Source organism: Glycine max, chromosome 2, assembly GCF_000004515.6.
Source record: "Glycine max cultivar Williams 82 chromosome 2, Glycine_max_v4.0, whole genome shotgun sequence".
Taxonomy (NCBI): Eukaryota; Viridiplantae; Streptophyta; class Magnoliopsida; order Fabales; family Fabaceae; genus Glycine; species Glycine max.
This window is the reverse complement of record NC_016089.4, coordinates 16195397-16218886: the sequence shown is the minus strand read 5'-3', so window position 1 is coordinate 16218886 and position 23490 is coordinate 16195397. Positions and strand designations below refer to the sequence as shown.

At 34.1% G+C, this 23490-nt stretch overlaps 3 protein-coding genes and 1 non-coding gene across 9 annotated transcripts; 3 read left to right on the top strand and 1 right to left on the bottom strand.

Moving 5' to 3' along the window:
- The first annotated feature begins 798 nt into the window (after nucleotides 1-798).
- LOC113000965 (small nucleolar RNA R41) lies at nucleotides 799-896 on the top strand. Its single transcript, XR_003266268.1, has one exon. It is a non-coding gene; the product is annotated as a small nucleolar RNA R41 (small nucleolar RNA).
- Nucleotides 897-2858: 1962 nt separating this feature from the next.
- On the bottom strand, nucleotides 2859-10808 carry LOC100811927 (metal tolerance protein 2). The gene is made up of 12 exons (XM_003518906.5): nucleotides 10315-10808; nucleotides 10163-10232; nucleotides 9513-9610; nucleotides 9201-9355; nucleotides 8559-8674; nucleotides 7290-7386; nucleotides 6487-6571; nucleotides 6190-6252; nucleotides 5976-6081; nucleotides 3759-3895; nucleotides 3372-3460; nucleotides 2859-3285 (listed from the first exon to the last, which is right to left on the bottom strand). Exons 1-12 carry the CDS (start codon nucleotides 10651-10653, stop codon nucleotides 3165-3167), a joined length of 1476 nt encoding a protein of 491 aa, XP_003518954.1. The 5' UTR covers nucleotides 10654-10808; the 3' UTR covers nucleotides 2859-3164.
- Nucleotides 10809-12453: 1645 nt separating this feature from the next.
- Nucleotides 12454-16443, top strand: LOC100812475 (zinc finger CCCH domain-containing protein 32). 5 transcript variants are annotated; one of them, XM_003518907.5, is made up of 7 exons: nucleotides 12454-12836; nucleotides 12953-13095; nucleotides 13474-13536; nucleotides 13648-13767; nucleotides 13860-14150; nucleotides 14240-14551; nucleotides 15796-16443. In XM_003518907.5, the coding sequence occupies exons 1-7, from the start codon at nucleotides 12743-12745 to the stop codon at nucleotides 16186-16188; spliced, it is 1416 nt and encodes a 471-aa protein (XP_003518955.1). In that variant the 5' UTR covers nucleotides 12454-12742; the 3' UTR covers nucleotides 16189-16443. The 5 variants fall into 5 exon arrangements, with proteins under 5 accessions (XP_003518955.1, XP_006575106.1, XP_040863002.1 ...); XM_006575043.4 differs by having other exon boundaries at nucleotides 15789-16443; XM_041007068.1 differs by having other exon boundaries at nucleotides 12455-12836; nucleotides 14853-16443.
- A 2179-nt stretch (nucleotides 16444-18622) lies between these two features.
- Nucleotides 18623-21181, top strand: LOC100814096 (zinc finger CCCH domain-containing protein 32). Of its 2 annotated transcripts, XM_003518910.5 has the most exons (7): nucleotides 18623-18894; nucleotides 19001-19143; nucleotides 19503-19565; nucleotides 19680-19799; nucleotides 19888-20178; nucleotides 20266-20574; nucleotides 20887-21181. In XM_003518910.5, exons 1-7 carry the CDS (start codon nucleotides 18810-18812, stop codon nucleotides 20893-20895), a joined length of 1020 nt encoding a protein of 339 aa, XP_003518958.1. In that variant the 5' UTR covers nucleotides 18623-18809; the 3' UTR covers nucleotides 20896-21181. The 2 variants fall into 2 exon arrangements, with proteins under 2 accessions (XP_003518958.1, XP_040862998.1); XM_041007064.1 differs by having other exon boundaries at nucleotides 18624-18894; nucleotides 19888-20574.
- The last annotated feature ends 2309 nt before the right edge of the window (nucleotides 21182-23490 follow it).

Here is a 23490-nt window from a genome sequence, read left to right as displayed (position 1 = left end):
GATGAGTCAAAAATTATAATTATGATAACTAAAAAAAAATATACTTCATGTACCAAAAGAAAATACTTCTTTTTGTCATGTTTTAGTCATGGTTTGATTGATTCCTCCATTGTTAGAAAGTCATAGAATAATTGTAGGGCGTGTTTGGTAAGATAGAAATTTTTACTTTTTCAAGAATCTTAACTTGAAAAACTTAATTTCTCACATTTGATACGTATTTTTAAGAAATATATTTCCAGAAATCATTTTTAACTCACATTCACATACAAACATTCACGTAGAGAGAAATAGAAATCCTACTTTTCCAAGTTAAATTTTTGTTTTACTATTTTAAAAATATTATGATATTCTTATTAAATTATTTAATGTGATAGTTATTAGTAAAAATATCACATAATTAATTAATTTTTAAGAAATTTATCTAAAAATTTCTAATGACCAATCAAATAAATTTTCTTGATTATAAAAAAAAACATAGTTCTCTGGCATAAAAAAATTTATTCCCAACCAAATGTCAGAAAGGCCCATAAGTACTTGGTCGGAGGGGCAGTTCTATCATTGAACTTGAATTTCCTCTCTTTGCTGTTCGCAATGGGCCAAAGCCCTAAGTCCCAGCCCTATTAGATCATGTTTTCATATATATATACATAGCAAAATCGATCATATTTCCTCTGTTCTTCACCAAACAGAACATCGTGCTCACTCCGAGTTTCAAATTCTGTACAATTTGTCTTCATCTTTTTGTTTGTCTTCTTTCATCTTTTTCATTTTCTTTCCCTCTATTGTGTTTTATTGTTTTTGGAGGCAATGATGGTACGAACTACCTATTTTATTAGGGAAAAGATAATTTTCCCTTGTCATTACAAAACTACCAATGGATCCTTCTGAGCCTTTCTACATTTTTGGTTTTTTTTTTCTGTTTTGTTTTTTTAATTTGGATTGGTTTGTTATTATAGATCAGAAATTGAGTGTGGTGTTGCAGAAGAGAAAGAGAACAGAGTCATTGAAGTAATGATACCCTTTTCTGAATTTAATAGATGTGGACTTTTTAATCAGACTACAATTATCTGATGAATGGCTCTCTTAGCATGAAATGTTCTTCATAAAAAATATTTCTCAAAAAAAAATAAAAATTGTGCACGGTAAGGTATTAGAAGTTGTTTTTTTTTTCTTCAATTTCTTATCACATTTTTTTTTCTTTTTTTAAGTTTGATTTGGTTCGGCCATGAGATGATGAGAAACTAATTAGAACAAAAATTAATAGAAGTTATAAAAGTTGGCCAATTTACTCTGTTGTAAATGAAAATAAAAATTATGATAGCAAGAAATGTTTTCAGAACAATATTATTCCATTTAAACTTATCCACCTCAATTTTTGTTTAATTTATTAAATTTTGATTGCTGATTCAACTCAAATTGCTGGAGTACTATTGGGTGGCGTATAGGTACACAGTTTCAAAATTTGTGTAAAATACATGATTATGCAAAAGTCATCAGATATAACTTTTATTAAATGATAGTATTTGTTATTTGGTAAGAAAAAAATTATTTTAATTATATTAAAAAAAGATATATAATTGTACACAGCAGCGATGAACAGTACTGTTACAATAAAAAAGCGAAGGAGCGTAGAACTTGCATAGTTGCATTGCATCTTGTTAAGAAGATAAATGTATGTTGTCTTTAAGTCCTTTGTATTTAAAAATTATTCTGATTCTTAATCAACACTAAAAAATTCAATCGGCAAAATAAATATTTCATAACACCTATTTTTTTATTCATAAGAAATTAAAACCTTACTTAAAGAAATTCAGCTTGCCAAATCAATTAATTAGATACAACTAGTTAATATGTTAAAATTAAAGTTGAATAATTCAGATATTACCTAAATTTAACCTTTAATGAAAATAATTATTGATTAAACTTTATTTACTTTTCAATCGAATTTCTCAGATTAGTCTGGATCTTTTTCTTGATGAACCAAAGAATTAAGAAAAAAAAATTAAGCTTTGTCAGCTTATCACAATTTACATTTTATTTCAAAATAGAATAAACTTTAATTTAGTCCCTAGTACTTAAAGTAAAAAATATATATATAGAAATAGTTTCAAAAGTATTAAAAAAATCATCCTACACAGTCCTTCAACTTCAAATTTTAATATTGAGACTATTTATATAATTTCATTACTTTAAAGACTATTCACAGAAGACAAATATTTTAAGAACTAAATTGATAGTTTACTCTTCAAATTATACGCTTTGTTTTTATGCAAATGGATGTCAAATTTTAGTGTTAACTTGTAAATTCAGTTGGGTTTACAAGCCTACTCTTGGAAATCAAGCTGACATATTTGTAAACTCGCTTTTTGTTGAACTCTAACTCCCATGAAATTCATAAAGCTGCCTGTTAGTTCAACACGAGTGGGCGAGTTCAATTTCTTCGTAAAAGAGCAAAACAACAGTCCTTAGTGCAATTTGAACGCACGATTAAGGCTCACTTTGTTCTTTTGAAAGACCTTGGTTCCGCTCGATTCTTACCATTTGTAATGAGAAGCACGATTCTCAATTTTTTAGCCCAATTTTTAGCCATCTCGTTGTTTGAAAGACAACATATTTCTCATTACGCATATTTCAAAAAATGCCAATATTTCGATGTTCGTACGTAGTTTACCCACTGCAAAAATATCATATAATAGATGTTTGGTCAATGCACTTATTCACATGTTAGGAATGCAAAAATCCAATGCTAACATTGGGGTAGGATACAAAAATATATAATGCTAATCAAACACAGCAAGGGAAAAATGTTTTAGGTTTTGATTAAACTTTGAACTTAAAAAGGTGCTAACAAAGACAAATTTGCCGTTAAAAACTGTGTAACTCAAGGAGGTTCATTATTTAGTCATATTCAGTAGTTTTGCAGGGCTACGAGGGGACTCAACAGTGTATCAAACGTCAAATGGGCGCCAAATATATTGAGTTTTTAGTAGGTTTCCTCACCTTTCCACCTCCTGCGAACCTCTCAAATGGGCTAGTATGAAATTGTATGAGACTAGGTAGAAGTTGCAGCAGAGCAATATTGTAATAATCTATTTAACTTAAATCATACTAAAAGGATGCATGGAGTTGCAAAAAAATCGGCTTTCCACCATCCATGGATGGTTCTAAGTAAGATTGATCTGTGGGAATGGTTGCCCCAAACGTAGCTGAATGCCAACATGAATTGTATTGGAGACAGCCTTCAAAATCTCTTCCTCTGCTTGCTTTGCCATTTCCATTGCATGTCTGCGGGTAAATAAACATAAGTTGCCATGGGAGATCGACCCAGTTCACAATCAAACTCACTAAAAGTTTAAGACAATAAAAATTACCCAATTGGGATATCAGGTGGCATGGAAACCTCAATTTGAAGAACTATCTTGCTTTGAAACATGTGACGTGTTATGCACTCAACTGACATCTGAAAATCAGCCAGAGACAATTAAAGATTGAAAAATCAACTGTACTTCCATTAACAATGGAATCATCTTACTTTCCACCACCTCAATGAATACTGAAACAGAAAAACCTGAATATCATATTCGTACTAGGAAGAGAATAGCAACCATTTAATTCTCCAAATTTTATAGCTAAGAGAACTTGAACCAATTAATCCGTTCACTTTTGACCAATAAAATCAAAGTTATTTTTATTTTCTTCTAGTTTTCACAAACAAAACTTATTTTTATTTTCTTCTAGTTTTCACAAACAAATGTTACCTGTGGAAAGTTTGATGAGATGATATCAGAAACAATTCCTTTAATATTACTATCCTCCTCAGCAGGAACAATACTGCTATGGTCCATGCCTCCACTCCAACTATCTTGCTGACAAGAAACATGTGACATGGCAGGATCTATAAAAAAGGAAATAAGAATAGGACATATTTAGAGTAAAGAGATACAAAATAGCAGAACACATGACATCAACTACAAAAAAAAAATAGGCATATCTTTGCCATATGGCTGCAATTTGAAAATAAAGGCTGAATGAGTAGAAAATTAGGCATATCTTTGCCATGCACTGATATATAGTTGGTAAAATAGGATAGCAAGAAAGACCAGTGGTGACAGATTTAAATCTGCATTTTTGACATTCATAACAGGCTAAGCATTTTCTATACGTAAACAATGGTCACTACCAGTGATGAATATTTTGCATGAACAGTGCTGAAATAGAGACGACTGGGTTGGACTTGGTTCAGAAGAACCCAAGACAAAATACTGCATTTTCAGCCTTGACAATGGCTTAAATAAGGATGCAAAACAGAGATGCTGCCAACTTGAGATCAAAGGAGATAATCATATTTTAACGATTGTTAGGTGAGTAAAAAATGCACTCAGCCTTAAGGGATTTATATACATGATGGTTACAAACCAAATGAATGAAAAACACAATTTACAAGAGAAAAATAATTAAGTCAACTTCTGGGGTACAATGTACGTAATCTACTTTGGCAAATGGAACAATTTATATTAAATAATTTCCAACAATAATAATCTCATACATATCTTAATTAATTACTTGTCAGTTTATTCCATTGCTTAGATTTCATTCTTCTAAAACAGGGGCTTGACACTGTCACTCACTCTGCACCGTATGCGGTCATATTCCATTACTCTGTTTTCACTCTTTCAAAGCAGAAACTTGACAAAGTAAACTGCAACTTATGATTTTGTTGTGAGGCTTATGCTTTTTGAACTTTTTGTCAATTCCTAGTTAAAATAATAACATTGAGAACTATACATCATTTATTTGATATATTACAAGCAATTTTTCAATGTATCTCCAAGTCTAATTCAATGCAATTGCAATTCACAACTATACAACAACAACAACAACAACAACAACGCCTTATCCCACTAGGTGGGGTCGGCTACATGGATCAACTTCCGCCATAATGTTCTATCAAGTACCATACTTCTATCCAAATCATTAAGTTCGAGATCTTTTTTGATAACCTCTCTTATAGTCTTTTTGGGTCTTCCTCTGCCTCGAATTGTTTGTCTTCTCTCCATCTGGTCTACTCTCCTCACTACAGAGTCTACCGGTCTTCTCTCTACATGCCCAAACCACCTAAGTCTATTTTCCACCATCTTCTCTACAATAGGCGCTACTCCAACCCTCTCTCTAATAGCTTTGTTTCTAATTTTATCCTGTCGAGTCTTACCACACATCCACCGCAACATCCTCATCTCCGCTACACCTACTTTATTCTCATGTTGGCTCTTGACCGCCCAACATTCTGTTCCGTACAAAATCGCCGGTCTTACCGCAGTCCGATAAAACTTTCCCTTTAGCTTGATCGGTACCTTTGCATCACATAACACCCCCGATGCTTTTCTCCATTTCATCCATCCTGCTTGAATGCGATGATTCACATCCCCTTCAATTTCCCCATCATCCTGTATTACAGACCCAAGATATTTAAACCGTGTGACTTGAGGGATAATATGGTCTCCTATTTTCACCTCTGAGTTAGAAACCCTCCTTCTTTTGTTGAACTTACATTCCATATACTCCGATTTGCTTCTGCTTAGGCGAAAGCCATGTGTTTCTAGAGCTCGTCTCCAAGTTTCCAACCTCTCATTCAACTCCTCCCTCGACTCTCCAAGGAGGACTATGTCATCTGCAAAAAGCATGCATCTCGGCGCTATCTCTTGGATTTGTTCCGTGAGGACATCCAGAATTAAGGTAAAAAGGTAGGGGCTAAGGGTTGACCCTTGATGTAAACCAATTGTGATGGGAAAATCGTCTGACTCTCCACCCTGTGTCCTAACACTAGTATGTTATTAAAATAAAAAATTATAGCGAATCATCTTGCTACAAAGTAACTTCTGTTAACAAGTATGTCAATTATTAAAAGAACCGTGATAACAAATAACTACCATTCTGCAATAGCCAAGGTAAGAAATTTATAAAACTACAAAACAGACCTATGTGTATGAAAACTTCAACCACAGTAGGATGAGACTTGTGAATTTGATGACGAACATTTTCACCAATGTCATGTGCAGCACTTACACTAGAAAAAGGATCAACCTGCAAGGTAGAACTAAAAATTAAACCCTGAAAACTGACACATGCAGTCCAATCATGAGTTCATAACACATAATGCGTGTGACATAAAGAATGTTCAGGAGAACTGACCTCAATATGTACATCAAGATAAAGATACGAACCAGCTCTCCTTCCTCTTAAACGATGGCACCCCTGCATACAAATTGGAAAAAAAATACAAAGAAAGGAAAAGAATGTAATCTAAGTTCATACATTTGTATGCAGCCAAAACAGCATTAATGTATACCTGGTTAAAGTGGATGCAAAAAATTAAAGCAGAACTTAACATTTCTTCAAGTAAAAAGATGATATTGGAAAAGAAATCATATGCAAAGTTTCAAGGTTGCCAAAATAATATTTTAAAAAGAATATTGGAAGAAAAGACACCTTGACACCATCAACTTGCAATATTGTTTGTTTAATAGGATCCAAATGTTGTTCAGGGATTGCAGCATCCACCAATTCCAAGACGCTGATAATTCATCAAAAGCAGCAATAAAATTAGAGCTACAAGTTTGGATATAATCAGAATTGCCTATAGATACTTGTGGTAGAGTAGAAACTAGAAACTTTTTCGAACCCCCTTAATTTAGGCGGAATCAGTTTACCCCAAGTGGTTAAACATTTTGAGTCACTTTACACCTATTTGAATTCTCTGTTATCTTAATAATTTCTCAAATTGCAATTTTCGTTAAGCAAGGACGAAAATGTAGTAAATTCTATGCCTGAAATTATTAAATAATTGCATTGCAGTAGCCATTTAGTTGGACTCATTAGTATGTCATAAAGAAACAACTCATAAATTTACATGTCATATGTGCATCATTATGAGAGCAGTCAAAATGACAAAGCCATCCATCAAACAAGAATGTTTTACACATATAAAATCCCTCTAAGTTGAGGGGAAAAACAAGTAAACTTGTTACATTAATTAGATGCCACATCCAATAAGATAAATACCATATGATCTAATTTATAGGTATCCAGCACATGTCTATGTCTAGCATAGGTTTGTTCAATATATTGTTGTATCCTTGAGGATCACACTTAGTTCTCATATGTTTAAACTTAGGTTCCAAAATGAGCTTGACATGTATACACCAGGGTAAAGAAAATAGTTTCAATAACATATAAAACTATCACTTAAACTTGCAAGCAAAGATAAATTGCAGAGGAACAGATATAGGTACCTCTGGTAACCAGTTTCAGCTCCAGCTTTCAAAATCATGCCTGAGACAAGAAGTCCAGCGAGGGGATCTAGAAACTTCACTCCAAGAATAGACCCTCCTAACATGGAGATGAAAATCTATTGTTAGTGAACATAAGCAAGACCCAAGACATAAATGGATCAAGTATCCAAAGTCATAGCCTGGGCAATGCAAAAATACTAAGAGGATGAGGATCTTACAGCAAGTACTCACTATGGAAGACCAGAAAAAGAAAGAAAAAAAAGAAGAATTAAGCCAATTTTTAGTCCTTGAAAGAAACATCCAGCTATCATTTACTCCCTTAGGAATTAATTTTATCAATTTAATCACTGAAATCCCTTATAATTTAGTCTGTCCATCCATGTTAGTCTATAATATCCAAGTATTATGATGCTGTTACAGGTTAGCATTTCATGTAAACCATGTTAGACCCAAATGGCTGGAGGAACTAAATTATAGGGGATTAGACGTTTGAGTTGAGCGATCAAATTATGAAATTAATCCTTAAAGAACTAATTGAATTGTGAATCTTTAAGTTTAAGGACTGAAAATGGATTCTACTAAAAATATAACTACAAGGTCTTGGATGGTAAAATATGATGCAATGTCAGATAGTTTTTTATATTTTAACAATTAAGATACTATGACAATTTAGTGTATTCAGTAAATTAAATAACTGAAACAACAATGATGAATTGTAGATTGTGTGCTCTGTAGACAGTAAGCACAGCACTTGTTATAACTTGTATGTTAATTTTTTAGTATGTTCTAATGTTAAACAAAACCACATCTGTCATCTGATCAATTCAACTAAATCAAACAAGTTGTCTGCATAAGAAAACTTAAGCTCAGATTCATACTTAAGACATGACCATGCTTCTTGTTATGCCAATTTAGGTAATAACAACAGCAGCAACAACAACAGAAAAACCATTAGAAATGTACTTAACAAATTGATGAACAGAAACAGCTCATGAATGCATAACTCCAAACACACAATAAAAATTGTTAAATATAAAGTATACTGTGTTAGATGAGCAAATGACCACTTCTTATTTTTAAAAGAGGTCCACAAAAAACTTATATGTGATTGTATGATTAGGACCATATGATTAATAATCATAACCCAACAACAATGCTGTGTAAGCAAGTAAACCTAATTGACAACATATCTTGTACTAGAATCCAATTTTATAGGACTTTCTACTGGATAACAGACCTAGTAACCCTTCAAAGAACTAAGTTATTTACCAACTCCAACGAGAGCAACTACAGATGAAATTGCATCTGAACGATGATGCCATGCATTTGCTTTCATTAGCCCACTGCCTTGCTTCTCACCAGCTTGTTTTGTTATCCAGTAAAGCCTACAGATTTGAAAAGCAAATATAAATACTAGAGTATTGGAGAAGAAAAAAAACCTAGTAATGCACATATTAATCAAAGCTTAGGGTCCATCAATAAAAGAAAAAGAAATAAGGAAAGAAACTTAAATTAAAAGGTTCTGATGTCAGGTGAGGAAAAGTGTAGGAGTTAAGGCCACAGGAATGCATTCCCTGGGAAAGTGAAGTGCTTGAGCTAACATAACTACAACAATAGCTTAATTATTTTTCCAGGTTTTCATTCAATTAAGCGATATTCTCTAAAGGTTTCCTATTTAGTAATTAACTAATTATCCTTTTGTATCTGCCCCATTGACTTGAGATTGCATCAAACTTTATTGGTTTGTATCTTACACTCATGGTGGAGAAGTATCAGATACCACCCAATGAAGCATTAGTCACAGTCAGCATATTTACAACAGCGGCATAGGACACAGGTGACTAGAATAGGGATCAGGAATACTAGGACCTCCTCAGCCCAGTACAAGTAAATATTAAGTAATGGCAGTACCCTTCTTTAACACCTATTGACACAATTGTCATATTTAAAGCAAGGATGGGATGATCCATGTTAATTCCATGGTGATGTCCACCATGTCCGTGGCTTTGCCCGTGCCCATGTGCCAATGCCTGGCTAACCATTTCAGGACCAGATGAGAACAATCCCTGCAAGTGTAACAGTGACTTAAAGTATTGAAAAGGTGAAAAAAATATCTACTTTTCATACATAGTCTAACAAAAAGCTCAATCAAAGTTTCTTTAAATCACATTGTTCACGGGAATAAGTGAAGCAACAAATAGGTCAAATTTTTAATTTCAATACCATCAAAATGTCTACAGCATGCCATGCAATGCCACCTCCGGTCGCCAAAAGCATGCAAGAGATTCCAAGAGCTCCTAGAGTCTCAAACTTACCATGTCCTGAGATACAAGACCACATAAATATAATCATAAATGACACAGAAATCTTTAAGTAAATAACATATGGATGACAACCATTAGCCTAATGAGTAATCACAACAAAATAACATAACAGAAGAGCATTATGTAACTATTATTATTATCATATGTAAACTAACAGATAATCAATCCAATTATATTAGCGTTGAATGAAAAGTTAGCATCCGGGATATTGAATAAACCATCAATGTCATTCCTAAACTATTAATCTCTTTCTTAAATAGTCCCTAAAGTGAACAAATAATCTCTCAAGTATTAAAAACCATAGTAAATAGTCCCTCGAGTGTTGAAAAATCCTTCAAATGAGTCCATGGACGTCAATTAAAAATATATATATATATAGGGACTAAATTGATGAATACTCCTACTTATATAATTTCATTACTGTAAAGACTATCGGGGAGGGCAATACTTGAAGGACCAAATTGATGATTTACTCCCAGAATATCTAATAAACAGTAACTTGATGCACAAGAGATAAATGGAGTAGCGTGTAGATACAAATGAAGTGACCATATGGGTGTTCTTTATCTCTCGGCGCCTTGGCAACCTTGAAAGACAACAAAGCTATGCCACTAAGAACCTGCGACAACACAAACAATGAGAATGAACATTGTTTCAGGACAAGTTGCAGTAAGAAACTGAGTGTGAGAGTTACCACTTACCACATCGGATACGGAATGCGCGGCATCGGCGATAATGGCAGTGCTGCCGGAAAGATAGCCGGTGAAGGCTTTTCCGGTGGCCAAACCGATGTCGGCGGCGAGACCCAACCGGAAAATGTTCTCTCCCTCTTTGTGGTAGTGGTGGCGGTCATCATGGTGTGAATGACTATGACCCAAATGCCATCTCCTTGGGATTTTGAACGCGGGATTTTCGGTTAAACAAGACTCTAATGGATGGGAATTAAGTGATTCCAGCACCGGAGGAAGAAAATTTGAAGACGAAAGCCTTGTTATGCAAGTTCGGAATACGGGATTCAGATTTCGCACTCTAAACCCCATGCTGTTTTTTCTTCCAATTCTGAAATCTAACTAGGGTTTTTCAAATTTCAAATTTCTTTTAAGCAAGAACTTCAATTTCATCTTCAGAATCATCACGTTGATCTAACGCAAATGTGTGCGTTGTATGTCACACGTGTCACCTGGAGAAAAAAGTCATGCCACATGCCGTGCGAATCTTTTCACTCTATAATAACATGATTCATGAACTAATATTTTTTATCCGAATTAATTAATTAAAATTGGGTCAAAATTCAGAACTTACATAAATTTTTTTATCATTTATTTATTTATTTATTTTAATCCAATTATTGATATATGTTTGTTTAAAATTATGCATCATATGTGCTTAATGGGATCTTTTATTATTGAAAAAATATTTGTGTCATAATTAGAGAATTCAAGATGATAACATCAAAAAAATAAAAAATATTTGAAGCATACGGGGTCTTTATTGTTGCCGACTTATATGTTACTCATCAACATGTTTATCTTTATATAATATGAGTTTTATAGTCAAAATGTTAGCGTCGGTCACAAGTCACAACACCAACTCTACTAGTCGATGTTGTAAAAACAAACTTTTAGATTTTATTTTATTTGATTTTTTATTGTCTCAACTAACACTAAAAATTAAAAACAACAGAGAACTAGTGTCAAGCATGGCCCATGATAAATAATTTTTTTAGGTTAAAAAATAAGAATGGTCCTTACCTTATTTTATGTTTCTAAATTGGTCTCATAATTTTTTAAAATTCTAAAATATTTCTCTTACTTATTAATTTAATTAATGACATGTTAATCCTTTAAAAAAATTATTGTTTTCGATTTCTTAGACATAGTTTTTTTTTTATACTTCTTAGGCACACTTTTTTTATTGACAAAATTTATTTTATTGGATTCACCCATATAAAAATAAATTAATATTCAAAATAATAATATCATAAACATAATAAAAATAATATAAAAATCAAGTTTTATGAACAAATTAAAAAATATGGCATTAAATTTTTTATTTTTTCAGTTGTTCGTGAGTTCCTTATTCAAAGTATTATAAAAACACAAATTTGTTTCTCTAGTTTTATTTTCAAAGAAATAATAAAATTCTGATATATTCATTTTATATCTTTCTTTCTACCTGATTTCCTTTCTTTTTGTTTCCATTAAACGAAACAATAGTAAAAATGAATTTGTTTACTCGGTTGATTAGACAGAAATGTTAAAAGAAAAAAAAAATACTATTATATGCTAAAGCCATGAAAGAAAGTTAAATTCTTTCTCTATCCATTAAAAAATTTTGAATGCATAATAATAAAATAATAATGTATAGAAAGATAGAAAGGCAGAGTCTGAAACAGTAATAATTATTTAAGTTTCTAAATAGGACATGAAACAACTCCAAATTCCATTAATAACTCTCCTCTGTCCCCACCTAAAGAAAGAAAAAATGGAAAGAAAAACAATCTGGGTGGAATTTGAAGAGACCAGTCAAAATGTCCTCGACCATAAATTAAATGACCATATTGTCCCAGTACTGTTTGAGTAACTACTGCTGTAATAAAAAATGAGTCTCACACTCACTGGTAATATAAGTACAACCGTGGAAAACTTGAACCATAATGAAGCGAAGGCCATTTGCGTCATTTCAGAGGGGAAGAGTGTCGGTTACCTGTTAAGTCACCACTTTCCCTATTTTTTTGGTTTTAAACTACATAAGATTTTGCGCTATTTGGCGGGTACGCACAAACCCAAATCGTCAAAAAAGCAAAAACACGAAATTAATTAATACAAAAAAAAAAAACAGAGAAGGAAAATCGAGCTGAAAAGCGCAACACAGTGAACAACCGCATCAAACACCGTACAGTCCTACTATATATATAGAGAGAGAAAACACAAATACTCACCAAACCAAACCCATTAAACCTACACACTCTCTTTTACAGTGAAAGTGTGAGAAAAACCCGTGTCTCTCTCTCGGGTTCGCAACGAGGAGACAACACCGGAGCTCTCCGATCTTCCAGAACATTCTAGAGTGGCAACGGGATTCATTCTTCGCTTCAAACTTTAAACACCCAAACACTAACCCATCTCCATGGACTTGTACGGTCGGAGCCCTGCCAGAAATGGACCCAACCCGGTGAACCAACCCGAATGGAGCTCACCGGGCACCGACACTGCTCTCGAAGGTCTGTTTCTCTTTTCTTCCCGTTCTGTTAGGGTTTCCTCAGTGTGGAAGTTAGGCTCTGCTTGGTCAGGGGTTTTGTTTCTCTATTCTAATTAGGGTTTTTGGTTTTTGGTGTAGAATCGATGTGGCATTTGACGCTGGGTGGTGGCGAATCTTACCCGGAGCGATCCGGCGTGCCGAATTGTGTGTATTACATGCGAACTGGTGTGTGTGGATATGGTGGCAGGTGTCGTTACAATCACCCTCGTGATCGTGCTGCGGTAACACTTTCCCATCACTTTGAGAATTGAGATAATCTGCATTAGGTTAGAATTCAATGGAAGTGTCTTGTTGCTCTTGGTATTAGTAGTAGGTGTTATTTTCATGCCTTTTTTGCCCCTGGTGTTGACTGTTGGTGTTATTTCTAAAGGTCATTGTTTTGTCCATGCGTTTTTGGCAAGAAAGGGGGAGTTGACTTTTTTTACTTTCTCAATGGGGAGTGTCCTTTCAAACTCAGAGTAGAGTTTAGAGGGTAGATTGGTTTTCGTGTTGCATAAACCAAAATGGATTATAAGAATGTAGATGAATAGGTTTTTATTCCATCTTATTGATAAAGTGTATAGATATGAATTGACTCAATTGAGACAACTATGGCTTAGGTTGCTGCAGCAGTAAGAGCTACAGGGGACTACCCAGAACGGGTGGGGGAACCTCCGTGTCAGGTATAGTTTTTTTCCCCCTTTAAATGATTTGCTCTATATAAATTCTAAAAAATTTCTTCTTACATTTCCAATTCAATGTGGTTATTAATACTTGGTGTTTCTGATGAGCAGTATTATTTAAAAACTGGAACCTGTAAATTTGGTGCATCCTGTAAATTCCACCATCCAAAAAATGGAGGTGGATATTTAAGCCAAGCTCCACTAAATGTTTACGGATACCCGTTACGGCCGGTATGATAATGACACTTCTTGTTGCTCTTCTTCTGCCTCGTGTAATTGACAGCAAATGATGCAATGTTAAAACATGCCTTTTGTTTAAACAGGGTGAGAAAGAATGCTCCTACTATTTGAAAACGGGGCAGTGCAAATTTGGTATATCTTGTAAATTCCATCATCCTCAACCGGCTGGCACATCATTGCCAGCATCTGCACCTCAATTTTATCAACAGGTGCAGTCTCCTACTGTTCCTCTGCCTGAACAGTATGGAGGAGCTTCCTCCAGCTTGAGAGTGGCCAGGCCTCCTATATTGCCTGGTTCATATGTGCAAGGGGCTTATGGTCCTGTACTTCTTTCCCCAGGGGTTGTCCAATTTCCGGGATGGAGTCATTATTCGGTGAGAGGGATATGTGTGTGTGTGGTGAAAGGTCAATTTTTTCTTCATTTTAGGAGTTGCTTTATTCTGACATTTTTAAATTGGTATAGGCACCTGTAAGTCCTGTGCCATCTCCTGGCGCTCAACCTGCTGTTGGGGCTACTTCTTTATATGGAGTGACCCAGTTGTCATCACCAACATCAGCTTTTGCTAGACCATACACACCGCTGCCCTCTACCACTGACCCTTCAAGAAGCAACCCGAAGGAACAATTATATCCCGAAAGACCGGGTGAACCCGAATGCCAATACTATCTGAGAACAGGGGACTGTAAATTTGGATTAGCTTGTCGATATCATCATCCTCGCGATCATATTGTGGCACGGCCACTTCTTAGCCCTGTGGGACTTCCTTTACGTCCGGTATGTGGTTACTCACTTGATGTGATTATTTAATCGTCTGTTTAATTTCTTGATTCAGTTAAATTTTATGTTTATGATACTTTACGGTTAGACTGTCTGATGTTAGCCAAGTAAATGTACTTATACAGGTGTGTGAATAACACATTTATTATGCTCAGGGAATGCTACTTGTATTTCAATCTTTTTTAGAAATCAAAATCTGTAGGTACTATAGACAATCTGCTCTTTTTGTGCATTGGGCCCTAATAGTATTGTTGTATCCCTGCTTAGTATTTAACTCACCTGGCTTCAGTTGCACTAGGGTCAACATGGGCAGCAGTCAATCTGGAGTAAGAGATAATGTACAACTTTTACTTTGCACAATTGCAGAGTCGGTCCTTGACAGCACATGATTGATTTTACACACACATGCCATCCACACAAGAGACTTTTGGTCATTGAAGTCCTCATTTCATGTCAAAAATCAACCTTCCAAAAAGCTTGTGACACCCACATACACAGTCCTAATGTAAAACCATCCATTTACTCTATTTTTATTTTCAAGTTAATATGATATTAATGTGATTTTCTGTGTTACTTATATGTCTAAAATTTGAATAGTTAAGACATTTCCATTTCCAAGTATGAATGCCAATATAGTGATGATGTATTTGATGTTAAATTTGTAGCACAGTAGTTTCAATTCTATCTTGAGTTTTGCATGTTTGATGTTGCATTACGTTTGGGGGAAATATGAGATGAAAACATAGTATCTGAACCGGGGCTACAGCAGAAAGGATTTGGTTTCATTATTGCATTGCAAGTAAATTTTGATCATGGTCAACTATTTTTCTGCTTATTGAGGAAAAATGCTATTTAACAGAACAATTGGATACACGACAGAACAAGTTATTCCTCTTGAATTCAGGTAGCCCTGCATGGATTTCAGATGCAACACCGTATCCAGTTGTGCACACTTGTGAGTTGTGACTACAATGCATGTGCAAATACAATCGTTCACGATGGAGTTAGCCACATGTAGCAGCAGTCATTATAGCTTATCAAATCATATATTTGTTTTTCCTCTCACTGGCTCTTGGAGTTCAGTGGCTGATTAAAGGATTTATATTATTTGTTTGAAGCATTAATTTTATGTGGAAGGATTAATTGTTCTTAAGCACATTCTCATGTTTTGTTGCAGCATTGCAATTTGTGTTGTTTTATTTTGGGATTTTTTCTTAATAAATTTGTTTTCTAGAAAACAGGGGTTACAACCTTGTGCATTTTATTTGCAAAATGGGCATTGCAAATTCGGCTCCACTTGCAAATTTGACCATCCTTTGGGATCTATGCGATACAGTCCATCGGCATCTTCTCTCATCGATGTGCCAGTCACTCCATACCCAGTTGGGTCTTTGCTGTCTCAGTTGGCTCCTTCAACAACGTCTTCAGACCTTCGGCCTGAACTGATGTCAGGGTCCAAAAAGGAATCCTTTTCAGCCAGAATACCTTCTTCTGGAAATAGTTCTGGTACTTCTGTCGGTCTAATTTTCTCACAAGGTGGGTCTGTCTCGCTATCTGATGTGCAACTCTCAAGTCAGAGTAATGCCCCTCCAAACAGTAGCAGAAGCACCAGACAAAGCGGTGAAATACGTTGACCTGACTCGTACAAACTTGAAAATAAGTCCTCGTTATATATTGGATGTGATTTCACAAGCCTTCATTACTTCTGTCTATAGTCCTCAGTATTTTGATGGCAACTGTTCAAAGTTTCTCTATCGCTGTTGAGAATTCATCGTCCAATTCTGTTTAGAAGCCATACTAGGTCATTATTCTCTTTTATGCTTATGCTCACCCCATCTGATTATATTATTATCTCAAATAAGCTTCAATAGAAAACTTCATATTGTCTATTCGTTCTCTCTTCTGAATATTATTATTATACCTTTATTTAAGGCGTTTGTGTGATTATATTATCATTACATTTCTAAATGTTTGAGACAGAGCCTAGTTCATACTCTTTACAAGAGGGCATAAGTTCCAGTTTTGCTACTGGTTTTTAGTACTTGCCATTTTCCCCATACTTAACTGGCTTATAGAAGAAATGTCTTTTTATTTTATTTCTTACGAAATTTACAGTATCATTCTCTTATAAATCTAATGCACAAATCGGCGATTTGATCTTACACTCTTGGAGGGAAAGAGATGTTGGTATTTTTTCCCTTGATGCTATTAAATTTAAACAGTACGAGCCGTTGTACTATATGCAATTATGCACATATTATTTGCTTATTGACAAATATTTTTTAATCTATAAAAATATTTAAAATATGAATAAAAATCAATATTCAAAAAATTAATTTGTTAAATAGAAATTAAATTAAAAATACAAAATATTAATGTTAATGTTAATTTCAATAAATTTTAAAAATTAACGTAATAGAAAATTTATTTATTGGTAGTTTATAAATATTTTACTGCAATATTTGAGCAGTGTCGGAATTAAAAAAAAAACTTAAACAATAAAGATGTAAGAAATATTAATCTGATTTTATATGAAAAATTTGAAAGATGCGTATTATAAAAATAATTTTTTTAAAAAAAATTAAGATTTAAGATACTAATTCTATTTACGATAATATAAATTTATTTTTATTATATGAAAAGTGGATTATCATTAAATTTTCAAATATGTGTAACCTATTTAGGACAAAATGAATAATACACGCACACCCCATTTTAAATTAGAGTATTTTTTTATATGGGTTTTATTAATTCTTTTCTTTCCCTCATTTCATCTTGATACAAACAATTGAAGATTTTAAATTTTTGTATTTTGACCATCTTTTCGTCTTTAAATTTATTTTTCCCTAAACTCCCTCGAATCAAAGTCTTAATAAAGTTATTAGATACATATATTTTAATTTCATTTTTGTAAAAGAAGCCTATATTTAAATTTCATAGTATATTATACTTTCCATCCAGTTTTCATTTCACGTTTCTTAGGCTTCTATGGCCTTTTTCAATAATAAAATACTCTGTTGTAGAGTAAACAAGAAAAAACATTGAAAGCATGTGATAAAATTAGAGGCAGCATATATAAACACGCATATAACAATAATAGTACAATAACAATACCTATTTATAAAAGATAAAGAGCCACACGGTCTGAAACGATACTTATGGTTGCATAATTACTTAGGTTTCTAAATAGGACATCAAACAATTCCAAAATTTCATTGACAACCCTTTTCTTGTCCCCACATAAAGAAAAAGAAAAGAAACTTAGCATTTGAGAAGATCAATCAAAAAGTAACCAACCCCAACTAAAATGACCAAATTGTCTCACTAATCTTCTGGTAACTATGACTACCTCTAATTTTTTTATATATATACATGAGAAATAGAAAAAGAAAAAAACTAAACTCTAATATGAACAACTCTCATTTTATCAAATAAAATCAACATAACTAATTGATAAGGGTAGTGAAATAAGTTCAAAAATGTGTCTTGATGCTTAGAATCATACTTGACGAGCCAATAAATTAACTGTCTCTATTTAATACAGAGAGAAAAAAAATCATTGTATTTAAAATCTGAATTACAAAATAAAATTAGATAAGAATAGATTTAACTCAAAATTAAACTTAAATTCATTACGAATCTCTTTTTTCTTCTCTACTTCAAACTCAATTTAATTAAAATTTACAAATAATTCAGTTTAGATTGTTAATTTGAATCAAATAAACCAAAAGTTAAAATAAGAATAATATTTTAATAAGTTTAAATATAATACATCGCAAACCATGTATAACTCTTTTCTTATTACCTCTGAACACTTGCTCTTATTGACTTTGAACATCAGAGTTTCTATAGCTTACTGTTAACCACTCCTTCAAATAGAAGATCATATCCCAAATATAAAACTTGTTGTTGAAAACTAACTTGAAACCTTCTCCCAAGTCCGAACCAAAGAATAGTTTAGAAGGTGATGATAAGCGGAAGGACACTTGCGTCATTTGACAAAGGATGAGTTAAGTTAGAACTCCGTTTTCCGTTTTAAACTAGGAATATATTCCGCGAGCATAATAACATTTTGCTGTATTTGGCGGGTACGCAGAAAAGCCGAAAATTAATTAATTAATTAATTTAACACAGAAAGAAAATCGAGCTGAAAAGCCCATCACACCACACCCTACAGTCCTAGTCACACGCTCTGTACAGTGAAGCTGTGAAAATTCCCCTCTCTCCGATTCTTCACTTCAAACAACCCGTTTCCATGGACTTGTACGGTCGGGCCCCCGCCAGAAATGGATCCAACCCGCTGAACCAGCCCGAATGGGGCACCGACACTGCTCTCGAAGGTCTGTTTCTCTCTTCTTCCCCTTCTGTTAGGGTTTCCTTAGTTTGGAAGTTAGGAGGTTTTGTTTCTCTATTCTAATTAGGGTTTTTTTTTTATTTTTGGTGTAGAATCGATGTGGCATTTGACGCTGGGTGGTGTCGAATCTTACCCGGAGCGACCCGGCGTGCCGAATTGTGTGTATTACATGCGGACTGGTGTGTGTGGATATGGTGACAGGTGTCGTTTCAATCACCCTCGCGATCGTGCTGCGGTAACACTTTCCATCGTTTTGAGATATCTGCATTAGGTTATAATTTCATGGAAGAGTCTTGCTGCTGTTCGTTTTAGTAATTTCATGCCTTTTTTGCCCCTGGTTTTACTAAAGGTCAATGCTGTTATCCCATGTTCACTTATTGTTTAGTTTAGTTTTTGGTGGAAGTGAATTTTGACATTCTCAATTTGAAGCGAGAAGCCAGCTTTGATGATAAGCTGTTTTTTGTGTCGCATAAACCCATTTTAGAAAGGAAAAAGGATGAGCAGAATGTTTATGTAGATAACTAGTTTTTCATTCCATCATATTGCTAAAGTGTATAAGTATGAATTGACTCAGTTGAGTCAAATGTTGCTTAGGTTGCTGCGGCAGTAAGAGCTACAGGGGACTACCCAGAAAGGGTGGGGGAACCTCCGTGTCAGGTATAGTTTTTTTTTTTTTTTTTCCTTAAATGATTTTTTCAATGTAAAATCTGGAAATTGCTATCTTTCCGATTTAAAATGGTTATACTAATTCTTGTTCTTTCTGATGAGCAGTATTATTTAAAGACCGGAACCTGTAAATTTGGTGCATCTTGTAAATTCCACCATCCAAAAAATGGAGGTGGATATTTAAGCCAAGCTCCACTAAATATTTATGGATACCCGTTACGGCTGGTATGACTCTTCGTTTTGCTCTTCTGCTCATCCATGTTACCTACAGAAAATAATGCAATTGGTTAAACCATGCCTTTTGTTTAAACAGGGTGAGAAAGAGTGCTCCTACTATTTGAAAACGGGGCAGTGCAAATTTGGTATATCTTGTAAATTCCATCATCCTCAACCTGCTGGCACATCATTGCCAACTTCTGCACCTCAATTTTATCAACAGGTGCAGTCTCCTACAGTTCCTCTTCCTGAACAGTATGGAGGAGCTTCCACAAGCTTGAGAGTGGCCAGGCCTCCTGTATTGCCTGGTTCATATGTACAAGGGGCGTATGGTCCTGTACTTCTTTCTCCAGGGGTTGTCCAATTTCCTGGATGGAGTCATTATTCGGTGAGAGGGGCATGTGTGTGTAGAGAAAAGTCAATTTTTTCTTCATTTCAGCAGCTGCTTTATTCTGATGTTTTTAAATCGGTGCAGGCACCTGTAAGTCCTGTGCTATCTCCTGGCACTCAACCTGCTGTTGGGGCCACTTCTTTATACGGAGTGACCCAGTTGTCATCGCCAACATCAGCTTTTGCTAGACCATATACTCCTCTGTCCTCTACTACCGGCCCTTCAGGAAGCAGCCTGAAGGATCGATTTTTTCCTGAAAGACCCGGTGAACCCGAATGCCAATACTATCTGAGAACAGGGGACTGTAAATTTGGATTAGCTTGTCGATATCATCATCCTCGGGACCATATTGTGGCACCGCTTCTTAGCCCCGTTGGACTTCCTTTACGTCCGGTATGTATGGTTATTCCCTTGATTTGATTATTTGTTTAATTGTCTGTTTTAGATTTATTTAAATTTTAAGTTGTAAATTACAAATGGAGTAACTTCTCAGAATTAATTATAATTTTTTATGCTATCCATATAAATGTACGTATATACAAATGTATGAATAATGCGTCTATTCTGCTCAGGGAGCACTACTCGTATTTCCTACTTAATAGAAATCAAATCTGTAGGTAGTCTAGACAAGCTTCTCTTTTGTGCCTTGGCCCTGATATTATTAAAGTATCCCTGCTTAGCAATTAACTGGTAGTCTGGCTTCAGGTGCACTAGGATCAACATGGACAGCAATCAATCTGGAGTAAGGGACAATATTCAGCTTTTGCTTTTCACAATTGCAGAGTTGGCTCTTGACAGCACATGATATATATGTGTATATATCATGCTCTCCACACGAGCCTTTTTGGCTTGACATGTGGAATTCAATTTCTTATTTAGAAGAAAGGGATAGCTAAGATTGAACTCATGGTCACATGGTCATAGAAGCCATCATTTCATGTCAAAAACCAACCTTCGTAAATAGTTTAAGCTGTTGAATAAAAGCATGTGATTGTATTCTTTTTCCTTTCTCTCTCTCTCTCTCTCTCTCTCTCTCTCTCTAACAGTCTTAATGTAAAAGCTGTTATTCACTCTATTTTTCTCTTAAAATTAATATGGTATAAATGCGACTTGCTATAATCCATATATCTGAAATTTAAAATTCTGTTTTAAACTTAAATCTATGATGGACTAGATGGTTAAGGCTTTCCAGTTTCCAACTGAAAAGGCCAATGTACTGATAATATGTATGCATGATGCCAATTTTGTAGCATGGTAGTTTCCGTTCTATCTTGAGTTGAGCTTTTCATGATTGATGTTGCTTCATGTTTGGGGGGATATGAGATGGAAACATAGGATCTGAATTGGAAGTAAATTTCAGTTGTGGTCAACTTATATTTCTGCCTTATTATTAAGGCAACATGCTATTTATTCAACTATTGGATATCACAACAGCACAAGTTACTCATTTTGAATTCAGGCAGCCATGCATAGACTTACATGCAACAACCTAGGCAGTTGTGACCAGAATGCATGTGCGAATACTGTTATTCACAAAGCTACCCACACGTAGCAATGCAGTAGTGATTACAGCATAATCAATTCATATATTTCATATTTGTTTTTCCTCTCATTTAGAGTTCAGTGGCTGATTAAAGGATTTATGTTATTTGTTTGAAGCATTGATTTTATGTGGAAGAATTAATTGTTCTTAAGCATATTCTCATGTTTTGTTGCAGCATTGCAATTTATGTGTTTTTTATTTTTCATTTTTGGGATTTTTTTTAAATTAATTTGTTTTCTAGAAAACAGGGGTACAACCTTGTGCATTTTATTTGAAAATAAAATGCAAACTTGAAAATAACTCCTCATTATCTATTGGATGTGACTTCACGAGCATCCATTACTTCTGTCTATAGTCCTCGGTATTTTGATGGCAACTGTTCAAAGTTTCACGATCCCTGTTGAAAATTCATCATCCATTCCTGTTTAGAGCCTATTCTAGGTCCTTCTCTCTTATGCTCATCTCATCTGATTATATTAGTATCTTAAATAAGCTTCAATAGAAAACTCCATATTGTCTATTCTTCCTCTCTTCTGAGTATTACTACTATTCTTTGTTTATGGTGTTTGTGATGATTATTATTACAGTTATGCGTGTTTGAGAAGGCTTATGTTCCAGTTCAACTACTACTGCTTTAACTAGTTTATGGATTTATTTATTTATTTTTACCAAAGTTACATACACTATAATTCTCTCTCTCCTCCCCTAAGAGATATATATTTTCTTCTGAATCTGATATGAAAATTGGCGATTTTACATTCTTGGAGGGAAAATCTAGGTTGTCATTTTCTTTATCCAGTTTTTTTTTTTTAGATTATTATAGGTCTGTCTACAGTGGATTAATTTTTTTTCTTGAGATGTATGAAATCACTCATTAGATGTGGAAGTTATAATTATTATAATTTCTTAAAATTGACACTAACATACTAACACGAGCGTGCGTACAGCTGATGTTATAATTTGTAGCTTCTGCATTATTTTTCTTTATTGGCGTAGTTCTTAATTCTTATGTTGTCTGACGTATATTACGCAGAAACACACAGTGAGAGAATGGGAACTCTTGAGGGAGATAAATGTTAGATACTCCACCAGATACAATACAATGATGAAGCCTACAATTATATTTTTGGCATTCGCCTAGGAATTCAAAATGCCTAATAGTGTATTGATTCCCTGTATAATTACCGGTTCCTTAGACAGAGTTCCCTACGATTGAGTTGGTTAAGCTATTGGATATAAATTGGAGGTATGCAACTTCTTTTTATAAAAGAAACCACATGTATATTTTTACCTTGGGAAGAAATTTTATTCGAATCAGAGTTATCATGAATAACAAAATCTTTTCTTTTCTTTTGGTCTTAAGTTAGAGACTAAAGATATTTTTTAACCTACTGCATCATAGGTTAATTTTCTTGTGATGCGTAATTACTGTTGCTCCAATAAAATTTTATACACGAAAGAAATCGAACATAAAATCTTTCACTAATAAATTATTTCTCGTCAAAATTCCTAAGAGGCAAACAGCATAACATAACCATGTATACTTAAAGACTCAAATTTAAAGTTATTAATTAAGCTAGTTGCTAGAACAAACATCAGCATTAATTTTTACCCGTAAGAATACATATGTTGAAATGTGTCAATTGCGTAAATGGATCTAAAGAAATTGGTACTGAACTACCGACTCAGGATTCTTGGGTTTAAAAAAGATATAATAACTATAGTAACGGAAATATTAAGAACAAATGTCCTTATAAACACTTCTC

Excerpts from the sequence above, each read along its gene's own strand:
- LOC100811927 (XM_003518906.5), bottom strand. The coding sequence starts at position 10,653 with ATGGGGTTTAGAGTGCGAAATCTGAATCCCGTATTCCGAACTTGCATA. Across the intron at positions 6,253-6,486 it reads TGCAAGTTGATGGTGTCAAG|GGGTGCCATCGTTTAAGAGG; the intron begins GTGTCTTTTCTT and ends ATTTGTATGCAG. Across the intron at positions 3,461-3,758 it reads TCTCATCAAACTTTCCACAG|ATGTCAGTTGAGTGCATAAC; the intron begins GTAACATTTGTT and ends GCTGATTTTCAG.
- LOC100812475 (XM_003518907.5), top strand. The coding sequence starts at position 12,743 with ATGGACTTGTACGGTCGGAGCCCTGCCAGAAATGGACCCAACCCGGTG. Across the intron at positions 13,537-13,647 it reads TGGGGGAACCTCCGTGTCAG|TATTATTTAAAAACTGGAAC; the intron begins GTATAGTTTTTT and ends TCTGATGAGCAG. Across the intron at positions 14,151-14,239 it reads CGGGATGGAGTCATTATTCG|GCACCTGTAAGTCCTGTGCC; the intron begins GTGAGAGGGATA and ends AAATTGGTATAG.
- LOC100814096 (XM_041007064.1), top strand. The coding sequence starts at position 18,810 with ATGGACTTGTACGGTCGGGCCCCCGCCAGAAATGGATCCAACCCGCTG. Across the intron at positions 18,895-19,000 it reads CACCGACACTGCTCTCGAAG|AATCGATGTGGCATTTGACG; the intron begins GTCTGTTTCTCT and ends TTTTTGGTGTAG. Across the intron at positions 19,144-19,502 it reads ACCCTCGCGATCGTGCTGCG|GTTGCTGCGGCAGTAAGAGC; the intron begins GTAACACTTTCC and ends AATGTTGCTTAG.